We start from the raw sequence: 16,620 nt of genomic DNA on the forward strand, positions 1-16,620 counted from the left end.
CAGCAGCAACATGTCTTTCGTTGCACATAAGAAGAAATTACTACATTAGTACACAGATGATACCATATTAGTATCTTATATATTCAGGTTAGTGTGGTTGACCCTGCTGTCAGTTTCCATTTTAGAAAAAAAAAATGTAATCTATTCGATTAGCTGAACAGGAACTTCCTTGTTTTGTAACAGGCACCAGGAAGTGCTGTACACCGTCAAGAGTTACAGGATTGATAAGTCAAAATCATATCATTATGTAACCCAATATTCCAATATTGCCTGATTTTTCTTTCTTCTTATACAAAACAGGGCGGAGGGGGCTCAGTCTAAAGTGCACAGAAAATATTATGGGAGTGCAGAGCAGAGTCCAAAAAACAACAGTTCAAACAAAAAAAAAAAATATATAGAAATAGCGGACACCTTATAAACGGCTTGCACATCCACAGGATAGAAGATGATAGATATTTTTATTAGTCAAAATGATAATAAACACAAATAAAGATACACAAAATGTAACAGGACAAGTAAAAAAATTTTTTTTTTAAAGCCCAATAATAATCAGGCCACCAACCACTGGAGGGGGTTGAAAAGCACACCCTTTAGTGGGCACGCTCCCCTATGCAAATGTAAACAGTGAAAAATGCGTCCTGTATTCAACAATAACAGCACCTAATTAAATAAATACAATATCAAAAGAACTAACTAACCAAAGATAGTGAATGGTAACAGTATATAAAAAGCCCAATGTCCCCAAATGCCAAAACAATAGTAGATATATAAACAAATAAGTAATCCCAATAACCATACCAAATTTGGCAATAGGAAGTTGCCATTTGAGCAATGGAATGCATGGGACATTCGTTTGGGCAACGCCTCTACAATCTATATGATACCATCTTCTGCACTTTTGTCCGTATCCTGCTATGTTCTCTGATTCCCAGCACTTTGCATGTAGACTGGTATCCCCTATTTTTCTATTGCCACATTTAGTATTGTAAGCGGGATTACTTATGTGTTTATATATCTACTACAGTTTTGGCATTTTGGGACTTTGGGTGTTTTTTGCCCACTGCACTGCCTATTAATGGGTATATATATGGTTACCATTCACTATATGTGGTTATTTAGTTATTTTTGTATTGTATTTATTTTATTAGGCTCTGCAGTAGGCCATGATGTTATTGTTGGATACAGGACACATTTTTCACTGTTTACATTTGCATAGGGGAGTGTGCCCACTAGAGGGTGTGCTGTTCAGCCCCTCCAGTGGTTGGTAGCCCTTATTATTATTTGGCTATTTACAGAGGTACTCCAGTGGAAAACTTTTTTTTTTAATTAACTAGCGCCAGAAAGTTAATCCGATTTGTAAATTACTTCTACTAAAAAAATCTTAATCCTTCCAGTACTTTTTAGGGGTTGTATACTACAGAGGAAATGATTTTATTTTTGGATTTCTCTTCTGTCATGACCACAGTGCTCTCTGCTGACCTCTCTGTCCATTTTAGGAACTGTCCAGAGCAGGAGAAAATCCCCATAGCAAACATATGCAGCTCTGGACAGTTCCTAAAATGGACTAAAAGGATTAAGATTTTTTTTATAGAAGTAATTTACAAATCTGTTTAACTTTCTGGCACCAGTTGATTTAAAACAAAAATGTTTTCCACGGGAGTACCCCTTTAAGTGTTTTTTATCTTGTCCTCTTACATTGTGTGCATCTTTATTTGTGTTTATTTTCATTTTGACTAATAAAAATATCTATCGTCTTCTATCTTGTGGATGTGCAAGCTGTTTATGAGGTGCCCACTATTTCTTTTTGTTTGAAATTATTTCTCTTTCTTTGTGTTTCAAAAGTTTCTACTCAAGTCAAACCTTACCTGGAAAGGAACTCTCTGTCCAATACTGTACCAAAGAGCCATAACTGAAATTATTACATTTTTATTAATAATAATAATAATAATAATAATAATAAAAAATATATATCTTACCAACACTGGAACCCAAGTGCCTTTTTTTTTGTCTCCAATATTTAATGAAACACAGACAACCTTCCCTAGTAACTCATCTCCAGCTTTGTCCTGTTCCTCATCTTCATCACTGGATGATGTGGATGACTCTTCGTCTGGACTGCAATATATATAAAAATATAGAAGTGCAAACGTAGATGAAAGATTGTACATGAACCTTAAAGCCCCTTCTATATTCCCTACTAGGGTATAAATACAATTCTTAAATACAGCTGATTAAATACATCAAAACCAAACTATAATCACCCAGTATTACAAGAAAAGTTTTAGGTAAATACTGTAAATATACAAAAGAAAATGGAAAGGCTCCTCTAGGCATACCAAGACAAAGATAATATAATTAAAGATGTATTCCAGGATTTTTTTTTTATTTGACTATGCTATAGGGGCTGTAAAGTTAGTGTAGTTCATAATATAGTGTCTGTAACTGTGTGTGACGGTTTTCTCACAATTCTTATGTGATTTTCACCCCAATATTTTTTTTTAACAGCATACAAAATGACTGTTGTCTCAGATATTTCCCAAGTTGCAATGCAGCCGAGACCTGACCTCACTAGTCAGCTGATGACAGGGAGCCTGTCTGCTTCAATCGGTGGAGCTATCGCTTGGTGGGAGAGAGATCAATCTGCAACTAATGCAACAGCTGTAGGCACCCTAATTGAAAACCACAGGTCTTTTAAATGGATGCAGTCCATTTATGTTTCAATGGGTGAGGTGACTGATGTGTGGGAGGGAGGAAAAGGGAATTATGGGATTTGGAGTCAAAAAAAGAAAAGTCAAACAGGAAATACCAGTTCACAAAAAGCTAGCCTCAGTGTTATGGTAATCTCACAACATAGCCATTTAGCCCCAAGACAAGTGCAGATCCTTCCTAAGCATGTCCCTTACTGTCTGCCAGGTACGTACTAAAATCACCTTATGGTGGATAACCCCTTTAATCTAAAACCAAATGGAAACCATATATAGTTAAATAAGTACAGATTTTATTGTTAAAAATATACATACAAAATGTATTTCTTAGGTGCACTAGAAAGTACAATAGAAAGATAAAAAGTAGGATATGATAAACTGAATAGGGGGAAAAAATGTAAAAAATGCTAATAAATAAATTGGTGCCTGAGAAGCCGAAGAAATACATTAAAAAACTATAGCAGAGTTTATGGTCATCTGCAAGATAACTAATGCTAACAAGTATCCAGTTGTGCTCCCAGAAGTAGTTCCTGCTGTGTTGTACAGATTGATTGTGACTCAAGCTGTATCCACATAAAGTGCAGATGATGCCCAGATAGTTTCTTACATGCGATGCCAATCATTTCCTCCTGCCCAGCTTTACACTTACCCAGGTGGCTTGGCTATGTCTGTGTTTCTAAGTGACTGAGAACTGCGTCCCGTTACCTCATGGAGTGAGTGGTCAGCCACAGGGGAGTGCGGCAGTCCAGCAGTCAGTCTCTGTACTGCTCTCAAGATTAGCACATGGACAATGGAGAAGTCTGGGCTAGCTTGGTAGTATAGTTCTCAATGATCTACTGGCAGCTGTATGGCAAAATGCTGAACTCCCCCATTTTTTTTTCTTCCCTTCTTTTTTCCTTCTCCCCATTTCTTCCCTTTTAAAGAATTGTGAAATTCTCAAGATGTAACAATGGAAGTTACAAAATTGAAAAAGAAAATATTCAAATCGGATATAACCCCTTTGGCAGAACGGTATCAAATTCATACAGTGGGGCAAAAAAGTATTTAGTTAGCCACCAATTGTGCAAGTCCCCCACTTTAAAAGAGGAGAGAGATCTGTAATTTTTGTCATAGGTATACCTCAACTATGAGAGACAGAATGGGGGGAAAGAATACAGGAAATACAATTGTAAGATTTGTAATAATTTCATTGGTAAATTCCTCAGTAAAATAAGTATTTGGTCACTTACAAACAAGCAAGATTTCTGGCTCTCACAGGGGGAGATTTACCAAAACATGTGCAAGGGAAAAGATACCCAGTTGCCCATAGCAACCAATCAGCTCACTTCTTTCATTTTTAACAAGGCCTCTGCAAAATGTAAGACGCAATCTGATTGGTTGCTATTGGCAACTGAGAAACTTTTCCTTTGCACAGGTTTTGATAAATCTTCCCCACAGAACTGTAACTTCTTCTTTAAGATACTCCTCTGTCCTCCACTCGTTACCTGTATTAATGGCACCTGTTTGAACTCATTATCAGTATAAAAGACACCTGTCCACAACCTCAAACAGTCACACTCCAAACTCCACTATGGCCAAGAACGAAGAGCTGTCAAAGGACAACAGAAACAAAATTGTAGACCTGCACCAGGCTGGGAAGACTGAAGCAGCAATAGGCAAGCAACTTGGTGGGAAGAAATCAACTGTGGGAGCAATTATTAGAAAATGGAAGACATACAAGACCACTCATAATCTCCCTCGATCTGGGGTTCCACGCAAGATCTCACCCTGTGGTGTCAAAATAATCACAAGAATGGTGAGCAAAAATCCCAGAACCACACGGGGGGACCTAGTGAATGACCTGCAGAGAGCTGGGACCAAAGTAACAAAGGCTACCATCAGTAACACACTACGCCACCAGGGACTAAAATCATGCAGTGCCAGACGTGTCCCACTGCTTAAGTCAGTACATGTCCGGGCCCATCTGAAGTTTTCAAGAGAGCATTTGGATGATCCAGAAGAGGATTGGGAGAATGTAACTTGGTCAGATGAAACCAAAGTAGAACTTTTTGGTTAAAACTCAACTCGTTGTGGTTGGAGGAGAAAGAATGCTGAGTTGCATCCAAAGAACATCATACCTACTGTGGAGCATGGGGGAAGAAAAATCATGCTTTGGGGCTGATTTTCAGCAAAGGGACCAATACGACTGATCCGTGTAAAGGAAAGAATGAATGGGGCCATATATTGTGAGATTTTGAGTGAAAACCTCCTTCCATCAGCAAGGACATTGAAGATGAAAAGTGGCTGGGTCTTTCACCATGACAATGATCCCAAACACACTGCCCGGGCAAAAAAGGAGTGGCTTTGTAAAAAGCATTTAAAGGTCCTGGAGTGGCCTTGCCAGTCTCCAGAACTTAACCCCGTAGAAAATCTTTGGAGGGAGTTAAAATTCTGTTTGCCCAGTGACAGCCCCAAAACATCACTGCTCTAGAGGAGATCTGCATGGAGGAATGGGCTAAAATTATAGCGTGTGAAAACCTTGTGAAGACTAACAGAAAACATTTTGTAGTTGCAAAACTACAACTCCTAGCATGCCCAGACAGCCAAAGGCTTTCTGGTAATGCTGGGAGTTGTAGTTTTGATAACTTTTACAAGGCCGCAGTAAAGATCACTCACCATTGATCTTCTGCCACCTGCCTTCTCCGCCTCCACGCCGCAACCGCCAGCCACAGCCACAGCAGCCCCTGGTCATCGCAGTAGCCCTGGTAAGCTGGCGTGACAGGCCCAGCAGCCAGCCACCCCGGCACACTTAACTACCCCAACCCCCCCCCCCCCCCCCAGACTCTTTCAATTTTAACTTTTAAATGTGAAAATGTAAAAAAAAGACTCGCCATTTTGTTATTTTGGGGGCTTCTGTTTCTACGCAGAGCACTTTCTGTAGGTCCATACGGTTACAAGGATTCCCAATTCATGTATGTTTTATTTAATTTTATTACTTTAAAAAAGATTATAACTACATATACAAAAATTTGTATACTTTAAAATGTCCTCTTCTGAACCCTATAAAAAAATTTCTGCATTAGGGGCTATACGAGAGATAATTTTTGCACCATGAGCTGTAGTCTTTATCGGTATAATTTTTGTTTTGATGGGAATTTTTGATTGCTTTTTAATCATTTTTATATGGTATATGAAGTGACCAAAACTGCTCAATTTTGGACTTTGGTATTTTTTTTTACGTGTCCACCAGTGTGGCCTGTTCTATCAGCTGATCAGGACATCATGATTTAATTAGCTCCGCTGAGCTGCTGGGATTGTTTGTTTACTATTTCAGACGCGGTTATCAACTTTGATTGCCGCGACATTAACCTGGGGTCCTAACTGCTCAGAGCAACCGGGACCCACCGGCTGTAAAACGTGCTCAGCTCATGAGCATGCTTCAAACGCCGGTAATAGGACCAGGGCGTATAGGTACACCCTTGGTCCTTAACCTCTTAAGGACGAAGAGCGTACATGTACGCCCTAGCGCCCGAGTCCTTAACCCCTTCAGGACCAAGCCCATTTTGACCTTAAGGACCGGAGCGTTTTTTGCACATCTGACCACTGTCACTTTAAACATTAATAACTCTGGAATGCTTTTAAATTATCATTCTGATTCCGAGATAGTTTTTTCGTGACATATTCTACTTTAACATAGTGGTAAATTTTTGTCGATACTTGCATCCTTTCTTTTGAAAATTTTGCATTTTTCTAACTTTGAAGCTTTCTGCTTGTAAGGAAAATGGATATTACGAATACATTTTTTTTTGTTTCACATATACAATATGTCTACTTTATGTTTGCACCATAAAATTGACATGTTTTTACTTTTGGAAGACACCAGAGGGCTTCAACGGTCAGCAGCAATTTTCCGATTTTTCACAAAATTTTCAAACTCTATTTTTCAAGGACCAGTTCAGGTTTGAAGTGGATTTGAAGGGTCTTCATATTGGAAATACCCCATAAATGACCCCATTATAAAAACTACACCCCCCAAAGTATTCAAAATGACATTCAGTCAGCGTTTTAACCCTTTAGGTGTTTCACACGAATAGCAGAAAAGTGAAGGAGAAAATTCACAATCTTCATTTTTGTTCTTGTAGACCCAATTTTTGAATTTTTACAAGGGATAAAAGGACAAAATTTTTACTTGTATTTGTAGCCCAATTTCTCTTGAGTAAGCACATAGCTCATATGTCTATGTAAAATGTTCGGCGGGCGCAGTAGAGGGCTCAGAATGGAAGGAGCGACAAGGGGATTTTGGAGAGTACGTTTTTCTGAAATGGTTTTTGGGGGGCATGTTGCATTTAGGAAGCCCTTATGGTGACAGAACAGCAAAAAAAAACACATGGCATACCATTTTGGAAAATAGACCCCTCGGGGAATGTAACATGGGATAAAGTGAACCTTAATACCCCACAGGTGTTTCACGACTTTTGCAAATGTAAAAAAAAATTAAAATTTTTACCTAAAATGCTTGTTTTCCCAAAAATGTTAAATTTTTAAAAAGGGTAATAGCAGAAAATACCCTTAAAAATTTGAAGCACAATTTCTCCCGATTCAGAAAACACCCCATATGGGGGTGAAAAGTGCTCTGCTGGCGCACTACAGGTCTCGGAAGAGAAGGAGTCACAATTGGCTTTTTGAAAGCAAATTTTGCTCTGGGGGCATGCCGCATTTAGGAAGCCCCTATGGTGCCAGGACAGCAAAAAAAAACCCACATGGCATACTATTTTGGAAACTAGACCCCTCAGGGAACGTAACAAGGGGTTAAGTGAACCTTAATACCCCACAGGTGTTTCACGACTTTTGCATATGTAAAAAAAAACAAGCATTTTTTTTTTACCTAAAATGCTTGTATTCCCAAAAATGTTACATTTTTAAATAGGGTAAAAGCAGAAAATACCCCCCAAAATTTGTAACACAATTTCTCCCGAGTACGGCGCTACCCCATATGTGACCCTTAACTGTTGCCTTGAAATACGATAGGGCTCCAAAGTGAGAGCGCCATGCGCATTTGAGGCCTAAATTAGGGACTTGCATAGGGGTGGACATAGGAGAATTCTACGCCAGTGATTCCCAAACAGGGTGCCTCCAGCTGTTGCAAAACTCCCAGCATGCCTGGACAGTCAACGGCTGTCCGACAATACTGGGAGTTGTTGTTTTGCAACAGCTGGAGGCTCCGTTTTGGAAACGGTGGATTACCACACGTTTTTCATTTTTATTGGGGAGGGGGGCTGTGTAGGGGTATGTGTATATGTAGTGTTTTTTACTTTTTATTAAATTTTTTGTTAGTGTAGTGTTTTTAGGGTACAGTCGCACGGGCAGGGGTTCACAGTAGTTTCTTGCTGGCAGTTTGAGCTGCGGCAGAAAATTTGCCGCAGCTCAAACTTGCAGCCAGATACTTGCTGTAAACCTCCGCCCATGTGAGTGTACCCTGTACATTCACCTTGGGGGGAGGGGGGGGGGGGGGACATCCAGCTGTTGCAAAACTACAACTCCCAGCATGCGCTGACAGACTGTACATGCTGATGGTTATGTATCACTGAGTTTGTGACCTAACTCGGTGTTTCACAACCAGTGTGCCTCCAGCTGTTGCAAAACTACAACTCCCAGCATGTACGGTGCATGGTGTACATTGATTGCTGAGAGTTGGAGTTTGCAACAGCTGGAGGCACACCGGTCGTGAAACACTGAGTTAGGTAAAAAAAAAAAAAACTCTAAGTTTCACAACCAGTGTGCCTTCAGCTGTTGCAAAACTACAACTCTCAGCAGTCACCGACAGCCAACGGGCATGCTGGGAGTTGTAGTTATGCAACCAGCAGATGCACCACTACAACTCCTATCATGCACTTTAGCTGTTTGTGCAAGCTGGGAGTTGTAGTTATACAACAGCTGAAGGTACACTTTTCCATAGAAAAAATTTGCCTCCAGATGTTGCAAAACCATAAGTCCCAGCATGCCCATAAGGGAATGCTGGGAGTTGTGGTGGTCTGCCTCCTGCTGTTGCATAACTACAGCTCCCAGCATGCCCTTTTTGCATGCTGGGAGCTGTTGCTAAGCAACAGCAGGAGGCTGTCACTCACCACCAACGATCCACGCTGGAAAGTCAGTCCCTCGTCGTCGCCGCCGCTGCTCCTGGGGCCCCGATCCCAACATTGACGCCGGGGATCGGTGTCCCCAGCACCCGGGGTGCACGTCCCGCACCCGCTCACGTCCTCCGGAAGAGGGGCGGAGCGGGTTGTGGGAGTGACACACGCAGCAGGCGCCCTGATTGGTCGGCCGACGAATCAGGGCGATCGTGAGGTGGCACCAGTGCCATCTCACCCCTGCAGGCTTTGGCTGTTCGGGGCCGTCAGAGACGGCCCCGAACAGCCAGTAATTCCGTGTCACCGCGTCACTGGAGACCCGATTGACCCGGAATCGCCGAAGATCGCTGGACTGAATTGTCCAGCGATCTGCGGTGATCGCCGACATGGGGGGGGCATAATGACCCCCCTGGGCGATATGCCGGGATGCCTGCTGAACGATTTCAGCAGGCATATGGCTACGGTCCCCAACCGGCTAGCGGTGGGGACCGGAATTCCCAGGGGCATATGGATACGCCCTCGGTCCTTAAGGACTCGGAATGCAGGGCGTATCCATACGCCCTATGTCCTGAAGAGGTTAAGCACGAAGGCGTACCTGTACGCCCTGCGGATTTCTGGTCACCGACGCTAGCCGGTCGGTGACCGGACCAGGATGCCTGCTTAAATAACCTAGAAGGCATCCCGGGACATCATCGAGAGGGATCTTGAGACCCCCTCATGTTGGCGATCGCTGCAAATCACCGGTCAATTCAGGCCAGCGACTTGCGGCAATTCTGGGTCAATCGAGCCTCCGGTGACCCGGAAAAAAAGGGTGATTGGGGCTTTCTGGGACAACCCCAATCACCCTTACCTAGCAGGAGTGAGGTCCCATCCCACAATCGCCCTGATTAGTCAGTCGTTACCAGGACGACGAATCAAGGCTCCTGCTGAGGAGTGTCATTAACGGCACCCACTCCGCCCCTATTCCAAAAGATGCTGGGAGTGTACACTTGCAGCTGGGGTGCCCGATTCCTGACATCTGTGATGGGATTGGGGCCCCAGAACCAGCAGCGGCAGGCAGGAGGATTGCGCAGCAGCAGGTGGTAAGGCTGTGCCTCCCGCTATTGCTTTGCAACAACTCCCAGCATGCACAAAAGGGCATGCTGGGAGTTGTTGTTATGCAAAAGCAGAAGGCACACCACTGCAATTCCCAGCATGCCCTTTGGCTGTCAGTGCATGCTTGAAGTTGTAGTTTTGCAACAGCTGGAGGCGCACTGGTTGAGGAATGCAGAGTTAGGTTCTGTTCCTTAACTCAGTGTTTCCGCACCAGTGTGCATTTAGCTGTTCCAAAACTACAACTCCCAGCATGCACTGACAGCAAAAGAACATGCTGGGAGTTGTAGTTATGCAACAGCCGGAGGCACACCACTACAACTTTCAGCATGCCCTTTTGGCTGTCTGTGTATTCTGGGAGTTGTAGCTATGCAACAGCTACTGTTGCAGTCTGAACAGTCTCAGTTAAGACTGTGCGGCAAAGAATGAACAAAGATAGAGGAAATATCCATAATTCTTTTATGCAATACAGTGTATCCCGGCATGTTTGTATGAAGCATGGCGGTAACATTAATGTGCTGCATTTATCTATCATTGAGTCTAAAGATAATAACAGGTTTCAAACCCTTATCAATAGGGAATCTTTTTGGATTTTTATATTCAACTCTTCAACCCCTGATGACCTCAATGAGGTTATTGAACATACTACGATCTCAAAATACTTATTTCCATTTTTTTTGTAAGTGCAGCATTTTTGCTCTTGTTTCTATATATATTTTATGTAAAACTATGTTTTACAAATATTGCCTCTTTTTTGTTGATTTATTTTGTTTTATTATTATTATAAGTTTTGCAATATTTATTTTTTCCGGTCATGTGACCCCTCAATGGGAGTGGATCTCTGTGTATATAGGCTTGGAAGTTTTGTAGTAGTATCGTACTTGAGAAAGAAGCCGGTTCGGCTTCGAAACACGTTGTATGTTTTTATATTATATTTTAATAAATAATATCCTTTAAGAAGTTGTGGGCAGCGCTCTATTATTCTCCTTGGTGGTGTGATTGTGGATTTGGACTTCTAGAACACGCAGTCCAGCGTGTTGGAGAAGGTAGCGGCAGCCTTTGATCCATGCCTTTTGTACGTGTTGTGCCAGTATTAGCACAACCACCTCAGGCGAGTCAGTTCTGTTTGGAATAAACTTGTTTAGGGGCAAAACCGGCAAGTTCGGCAAAACCAGCATATTGAACTTTTCAACAGTTTGATCATTTCTACTCACATGTGATTAGATCTTCTCCCCCGATTTGTTTTCTTTCCTATTACAGGAGTTCCAAAATGTTCTGGATTGGTCAGTGGAAGTTGGTCAAGTGTCTGTAGAAGTAAAGAGGTATGAGCATTGTCTTATTAACAGCAAATTTAAGGTATTGGATGTTTATGTTAAGAAGCAAACACATCAAGATAAGAACTACTAGCTTTATTATATGGTCATAGTAATTTGGAATACACATCTAAAGTTCAGACTGTTTTATGTGCCAATTATGAGAAAACAATGGGAAAAACCCAAGACAGGGGGACATGTGTAACTAGACAATGCAAACTTTTATAGCTGAGACTTCACTTAGAACTTTGTCTTGCTACAGTATGTTGCAACTGATGCAGTTTTTTTTGCAATTTTTTTCCCCACCATGGCCTAGAATTAACAACCTGTCTGAGGATAAACACGGTCTAATTGCCCAGAGCAACCAATCACAACTCAAGTTTCAACAGAGCAATCTGAGAAATGTAAGCTGTGATTGGTTGCTATGTCTTTCTTACTTATGTACATGAAAATCACATTAAAATTGCATAAATATGTGACAGTGTATTGCTATAGATCATAACTGTCATATGCAACAGTTATTTCACTTGTAACTCTACAAAAAAACTGTTGTGGCCAGACTTACAAATTTCACAATTTACTCCCCAAATTAATAGAAAACCAGAGTTAATTTCTTCCAAAAACAGTGCCAATCTCTATCCTCAGGTTGTGTGTGGAACTAAAGCATGTCTCCATTCACTTCAATGGAACTGAGCTGCAATAACACACACAACCTGAGGACAGTGGTGGCACTGTTTTTGGAAGAAATTAGCTTTCCCCCCTCTGGAAAACCCCTCTAACCCCATAAGGACATGTGTTCTAAATGTATGGCCCTTCAGAGAGTGTTCTGTACAGTTATGAAATGCTGTGCGGCTACATAGCATGTGAGCTCCGGGTGGAGGGGACTTACCGATAATGGCGTACATCAGCGATTCTGCTGATGTCTGTCATTAACCCCTTCACATCGCTGCGCACGCCGCTCCTATTGGATGTCAGGGCGGCGTGCGTGGCGACGTGATGATGACGAAGGAGAGCACGGCTATGCAGCGGAGCATGAAGAGAACGGTCTGGAACAGCGGGGACAGGTGAGTGACACTCACCAGAGCACATGGGGCACATTAAACAGCTATCTGGCAGTAGCTGAAGCAGTCTGCGCTGGCGGAGAGCCATTTATGCGATGGCCTGAACATACAAAAGCATTGTATGTTAATGCTGCCTTCAACATGCAATGGCCTCAGAGAAATGATGGTATGTCGGGGCTACCGTAGGTCGCGGGATCACTAGAGAGAGAGACAGAGAGAGAGCCACCGGAGATAATACTGTTCCTGTCATCTGCAGCAATGTTGTTCTTTTGTCTGCCTTCTAGCAGACCAGAGAAATGGATCACCGATAACACTGATCAGTGCTATGCATATGCACAGACGTGAGCAGTAAATGCAATCTAAAGGTTTCAATAATTAGTCCCCTTTGGGTACTAATAAACAGTAGGAAAAAAAAAAAACTTAGCGTCAGAAAAATCCTGACAAAAAAAAAATCAGATACATTTTAAAACCCTAAAAAAGGGGTGTTTTTCGAGACAAAATGGGTGTCTACCCAAAAAAAGCCCTCTATTTGCTAAATCAAATACTCTAGAAAAGTAGAGAGTTTTGGGATTTTCAAAACACTTATGTCCTGAGAAGAGTTACTGCTGTTTAATCAGGGTCCAGCAGGAAGACCTAAACAATTTATTGTAGAAAATCCCAAAACAATTTAAGGAAAAGAAACCTAATCAAAGTGACTAAGGTGGGGGAGAATTTCTAAAACATTACTTTTAATGCGTACTCAATTAAAATCAAATTTAATATGGATACATACAGTGTGTACATTTTCTTCTACAGGTTCCTGGAGATGAACGGCGAGGTGTGACCAGTAACAGGGGTCTGATATAATTCAGTCCTGATATCAATGGCTGCTACCCCAGACCTGCCGCAGCTTTTTCTTCTTTAAACTAAATTTTTTTCTCTGATGCATATTTTGTTGTGGTTGCATGAATCTCTTGTAACATTTGAGCAATCATCTACATCACATTGATATACTATATAGTGCGTGAGGTACCCCTGAAGATGCCACACAATTGCGGCAGAAACGCGTTGGGTACTAGTTTCTAAATATTGACATTTGTATTGTAGTGCTAGTGGATTTTTCCACTTGGTTGCTCATTGATGTGTAACCTTTATGTGTTATTATTATAGGGATGAGTGGGAGTGGACTTACTTAAAGGGAATTTGAATACAGTCTCCGGGTTGATACATTTTGGACCACACACCTGTTCTTCAGTTATCAGTTGGATTATCTGTCTGATATCTGTTATATGCAAAAGGAAATGGTAAATGTTGGCGTGATGTCCACAATTAATTGTTGTAATATTGATATGCTTAACACTGGGGCTGTTTTCACAAGATTTTAATTGAGTACGCATTAAAAGTAATGTTTTAGAAATTCTCCCCCCACCTTAGTCACTTAATTTGATTAGGTATCTTTTCCTTAAAACACTTATGTCCAAAGCAGTTGTAAAAACCCCAGGAAATGTAGGGAAATTTCAGTCCACTCTGGATGCCTCCTTAAAAAGGCAAAAACCTTGTCCCTGCTGTCTTAATAATGGTAATACAATGAATAGCATTATCTTTGCTGGTTTATTGCTTTGTCTAATATAAAAAAAATATATAATTTTGGGAACATACTCACCTTTGTCTGCAATTTTTTTCTTGACATTCGCAGTGTTTTTTTTTTTTACATTTGCTCTCACTTGTCCCTATGTATTAGTACATCTTGTATGCTTCTTCAGGTATATGCTGTTTCTTGCAAATGTAAACTTCTTTTGTTTGTTTTTTCCAGGTTTTTGTTTTTGGGCGCAATGCGAACAGATTTTCTGTGCAACACAAATTGTAAACCCTGTGCGCCACATTGATAACCACATAGGAAAAAAATGCCAGACACATACAATCCACATAAATAAAACACAACACTATTAGTAAATAAGGGCCACTGAGTTATATATACATAGTAACATAATTCATAAGGTAGAAAAAAGACCAGGATTCATCAAGTTCAACCTATAACCCTAATGAATCCCAACTGAGTTTATATAGATCTAGAATTCACAACCTGTAATGTTATTATTCTCTAAAAATGCATCCAGATCCCTTTTAAATTCTTTTACAGAGTTCACCATGACCACCTCCTCCGGGAGAGAATTCCAGAGTCTCACTGCTCTTACAGTAAAGAACCCCTGTCTGTGCTGGTGTAGAAACATTATTTCCTCTAGACGTAGAGGATGCCTCCTTGTTATGGATACAGTCCTGGGTATAAATAGATCATGGGAGCGATCTCTGTACAGTCTCCTGATATATTTATACATAGTTATTAGGTCACCACTAAGCCTTCTTTTTTATAAACTAAATAACCCCAATTCTGATAATCTTTCTGGGTACTGTAGTCCTCCCATTCCCCATATTACCCTGGTTGCCTGTCTTTGAACCCTCTCCAGATCCCCTATATCTTTTTTGTACACTGGTGCCCACAACTGTACACAGTATTCCATGTGTGGTCTGACTAGTGATTTGTACAGCGGTGGAATTATTTCCTTCTCGTGGGCATCTATGCCGCTATTGATGCACCCCATGATTTTATTTGCCTTGGCAAAAGCTGCCCGACATTGGTCACTACAGCTAAATTTGCTATTAACTAAGACTCCCAAGTCGTTTTCCACGTCAGTCGTCCCAAGTGTTCTCCGATTTCATACATAATCCCAGCCCGGATTTTTCTTCCCCATGTGCACTACCTTACATTAATCAGTGTTAAACATCATCTGCCACTTCCCAGCCCAAACCTCCAACCTATTGAGATCCATTTGTAACAGTGCACTGTCCTCTACAGTGTTTAGTATCATCTGCATAGATTGCTACTTTACTATTCAACCCCTCTACAAGGTCATTCATGAATATATTAAATAGAACAGGACCCAAGACTGACCCCTGTGGTACCCACTAGTAACAATCACCCAGTCAGAATAAGTACCATTAATAACCACTCCGTTTCCTATCACTGAGCCAGTTACTCACTCCCACACATTTCCCCCCCAGTCTAATCCTTCTAATTTTATGCACCAACCTTTTACGTGGCACCATATCAAATGCTTTGGAAAAATCCAGATATACGAAATCCAGCGATTGCCCCTGGTCCAGTCTGGAGCTCACCTCCTCATAAAAGCTGATCAGGTTAGTTTGACAGGACCGATCCCTCATAACGCCATGCTGATATGGAGTCATACATTTATTTGTATCAAGATACTCCAAAATAGCATCCCTTACTATAGAGTCCCTGAATATTAAAAGGGTCTGTCTACTACATTACTTAATTCCTTTAGAACACAGGGGGTGAATGCCATCTGGACCTGGCGATTTGTCTATTTTGATTTTTGTAGGCGGCACTGTACTTCTTCCTGGGTTAGACAGATGACATGTACTGGGGAATTTACCTTATCTCGCTGTATTTCATTTTCCTCGGTGAATACAGTGGAAAGAATTTTTTTTATATATTTGCTTTTTCCTGAGGCTAGGTTTCCACTTGGTTTTTCTTTTTGTACACCTAAAAAAACACCAGCAAAAACACCAGAAAAACTGCCACAGGTTTTTCCTGTGTTTTGGCAGTTTTTCTGGCATTTTCCCTGGTGTATGGAAACAGCCAAATTTGTATCATGTGGCCGTTTCCTCACTGTCTTCAGGTACCACTCTGTGGGTCGGATGCTGAGCGCCCGGTCCACAGAGTGTAAGGAGATGAGGAGTGATGTCTAGCATCACTACTCACCTCCCCTGGCCGTTTAGTATACAGGGGGGCATAGTGTACCCGTGTATACTATACAGAAGCCGGGAATCCTGTCACCAGACTGACAGGACTCCCTGCTCCTATAGCCCTTTGGGCGGTATACAGAATATACAGCTATCTATAGATAGCTGTATATAGTGTATACAGAACAGGAGGTCCACTTACCTCCCTTGTTTCTGTCCCTGCCGGGTCCGTGTAGCTCCGGCCCTAGAGATGACATCATTAGGGGACGGAGCTACTGACGGGATCCAGGCTGATAAGTCTGAAGCTCTGTTAACATTGTCCGTTTTGTATAATGTGAACAGACCCTTCTGCCAGTGTCTACCCAGGCAGGGAGACTCCAGCTGTTGCTAAACTACAACTGGGAGTTGTAGTTTTGCACCAATTGGAGGCTCCCTGTTTAGGTAGACATTGCATTATGGGCGCTCTCCCCTGCGGAGCGCGCAAAAAATGTCCTAAACCATTTTTGGTGTTTTTTTTTTTCCGTTTCAGATCCGTGTATGCAGAGGATTATGGCGGATTCGATGGATTACTATGGATGAACTGGATTTTTTTATTTTA

The 16,620-nt window shown here is 41.6% G+C and overlaps 1 protein-coding gene across 6 annotated transcripts in view; it reads right to left on the minus strand.

Moving 5' to 3' along the window:
• The window catches only part of ARID4B (AT-rich interaction domain 4B), a 424,644-nt gene that overhangs the window by 222,944 nt on the left and 185,080 nt on the right, over nt 1-16,620 (minus strand). For all 6 annotated transcript variants that reach the window (XM_056566987.1, XM_056566988.1, XM_056566991.1 and 3 more), the window contains 2 exons: nt 11,119-11,210; nt 1,977-2,115 (listed from right to left, as the gene is read on the minus strand). In XM_056566987.1, the coding sequence (XP_056422962.1) occupies nt 1,977-2,115; nt 11,119-11,210 (231 nt within the window). The remainder of the gene's footprint in view (nt 1-1,976; nt 2,116-11,118; nt 11,211-16,620) is intronic.

This window comes from Hyla sarda, chromosome 3 (assembly GCF_029499605.1).
Source record: "Hyla sarda isolate aHylSar1 chromosome 3, aHylSar1.hap1, whole genome shotgun sequence".
Lineage (NCBI taxonomy): Eukaryota > Metazoa > Chordata > Amphibia > Anura > Hylidae > Hyla > Hyla sarda.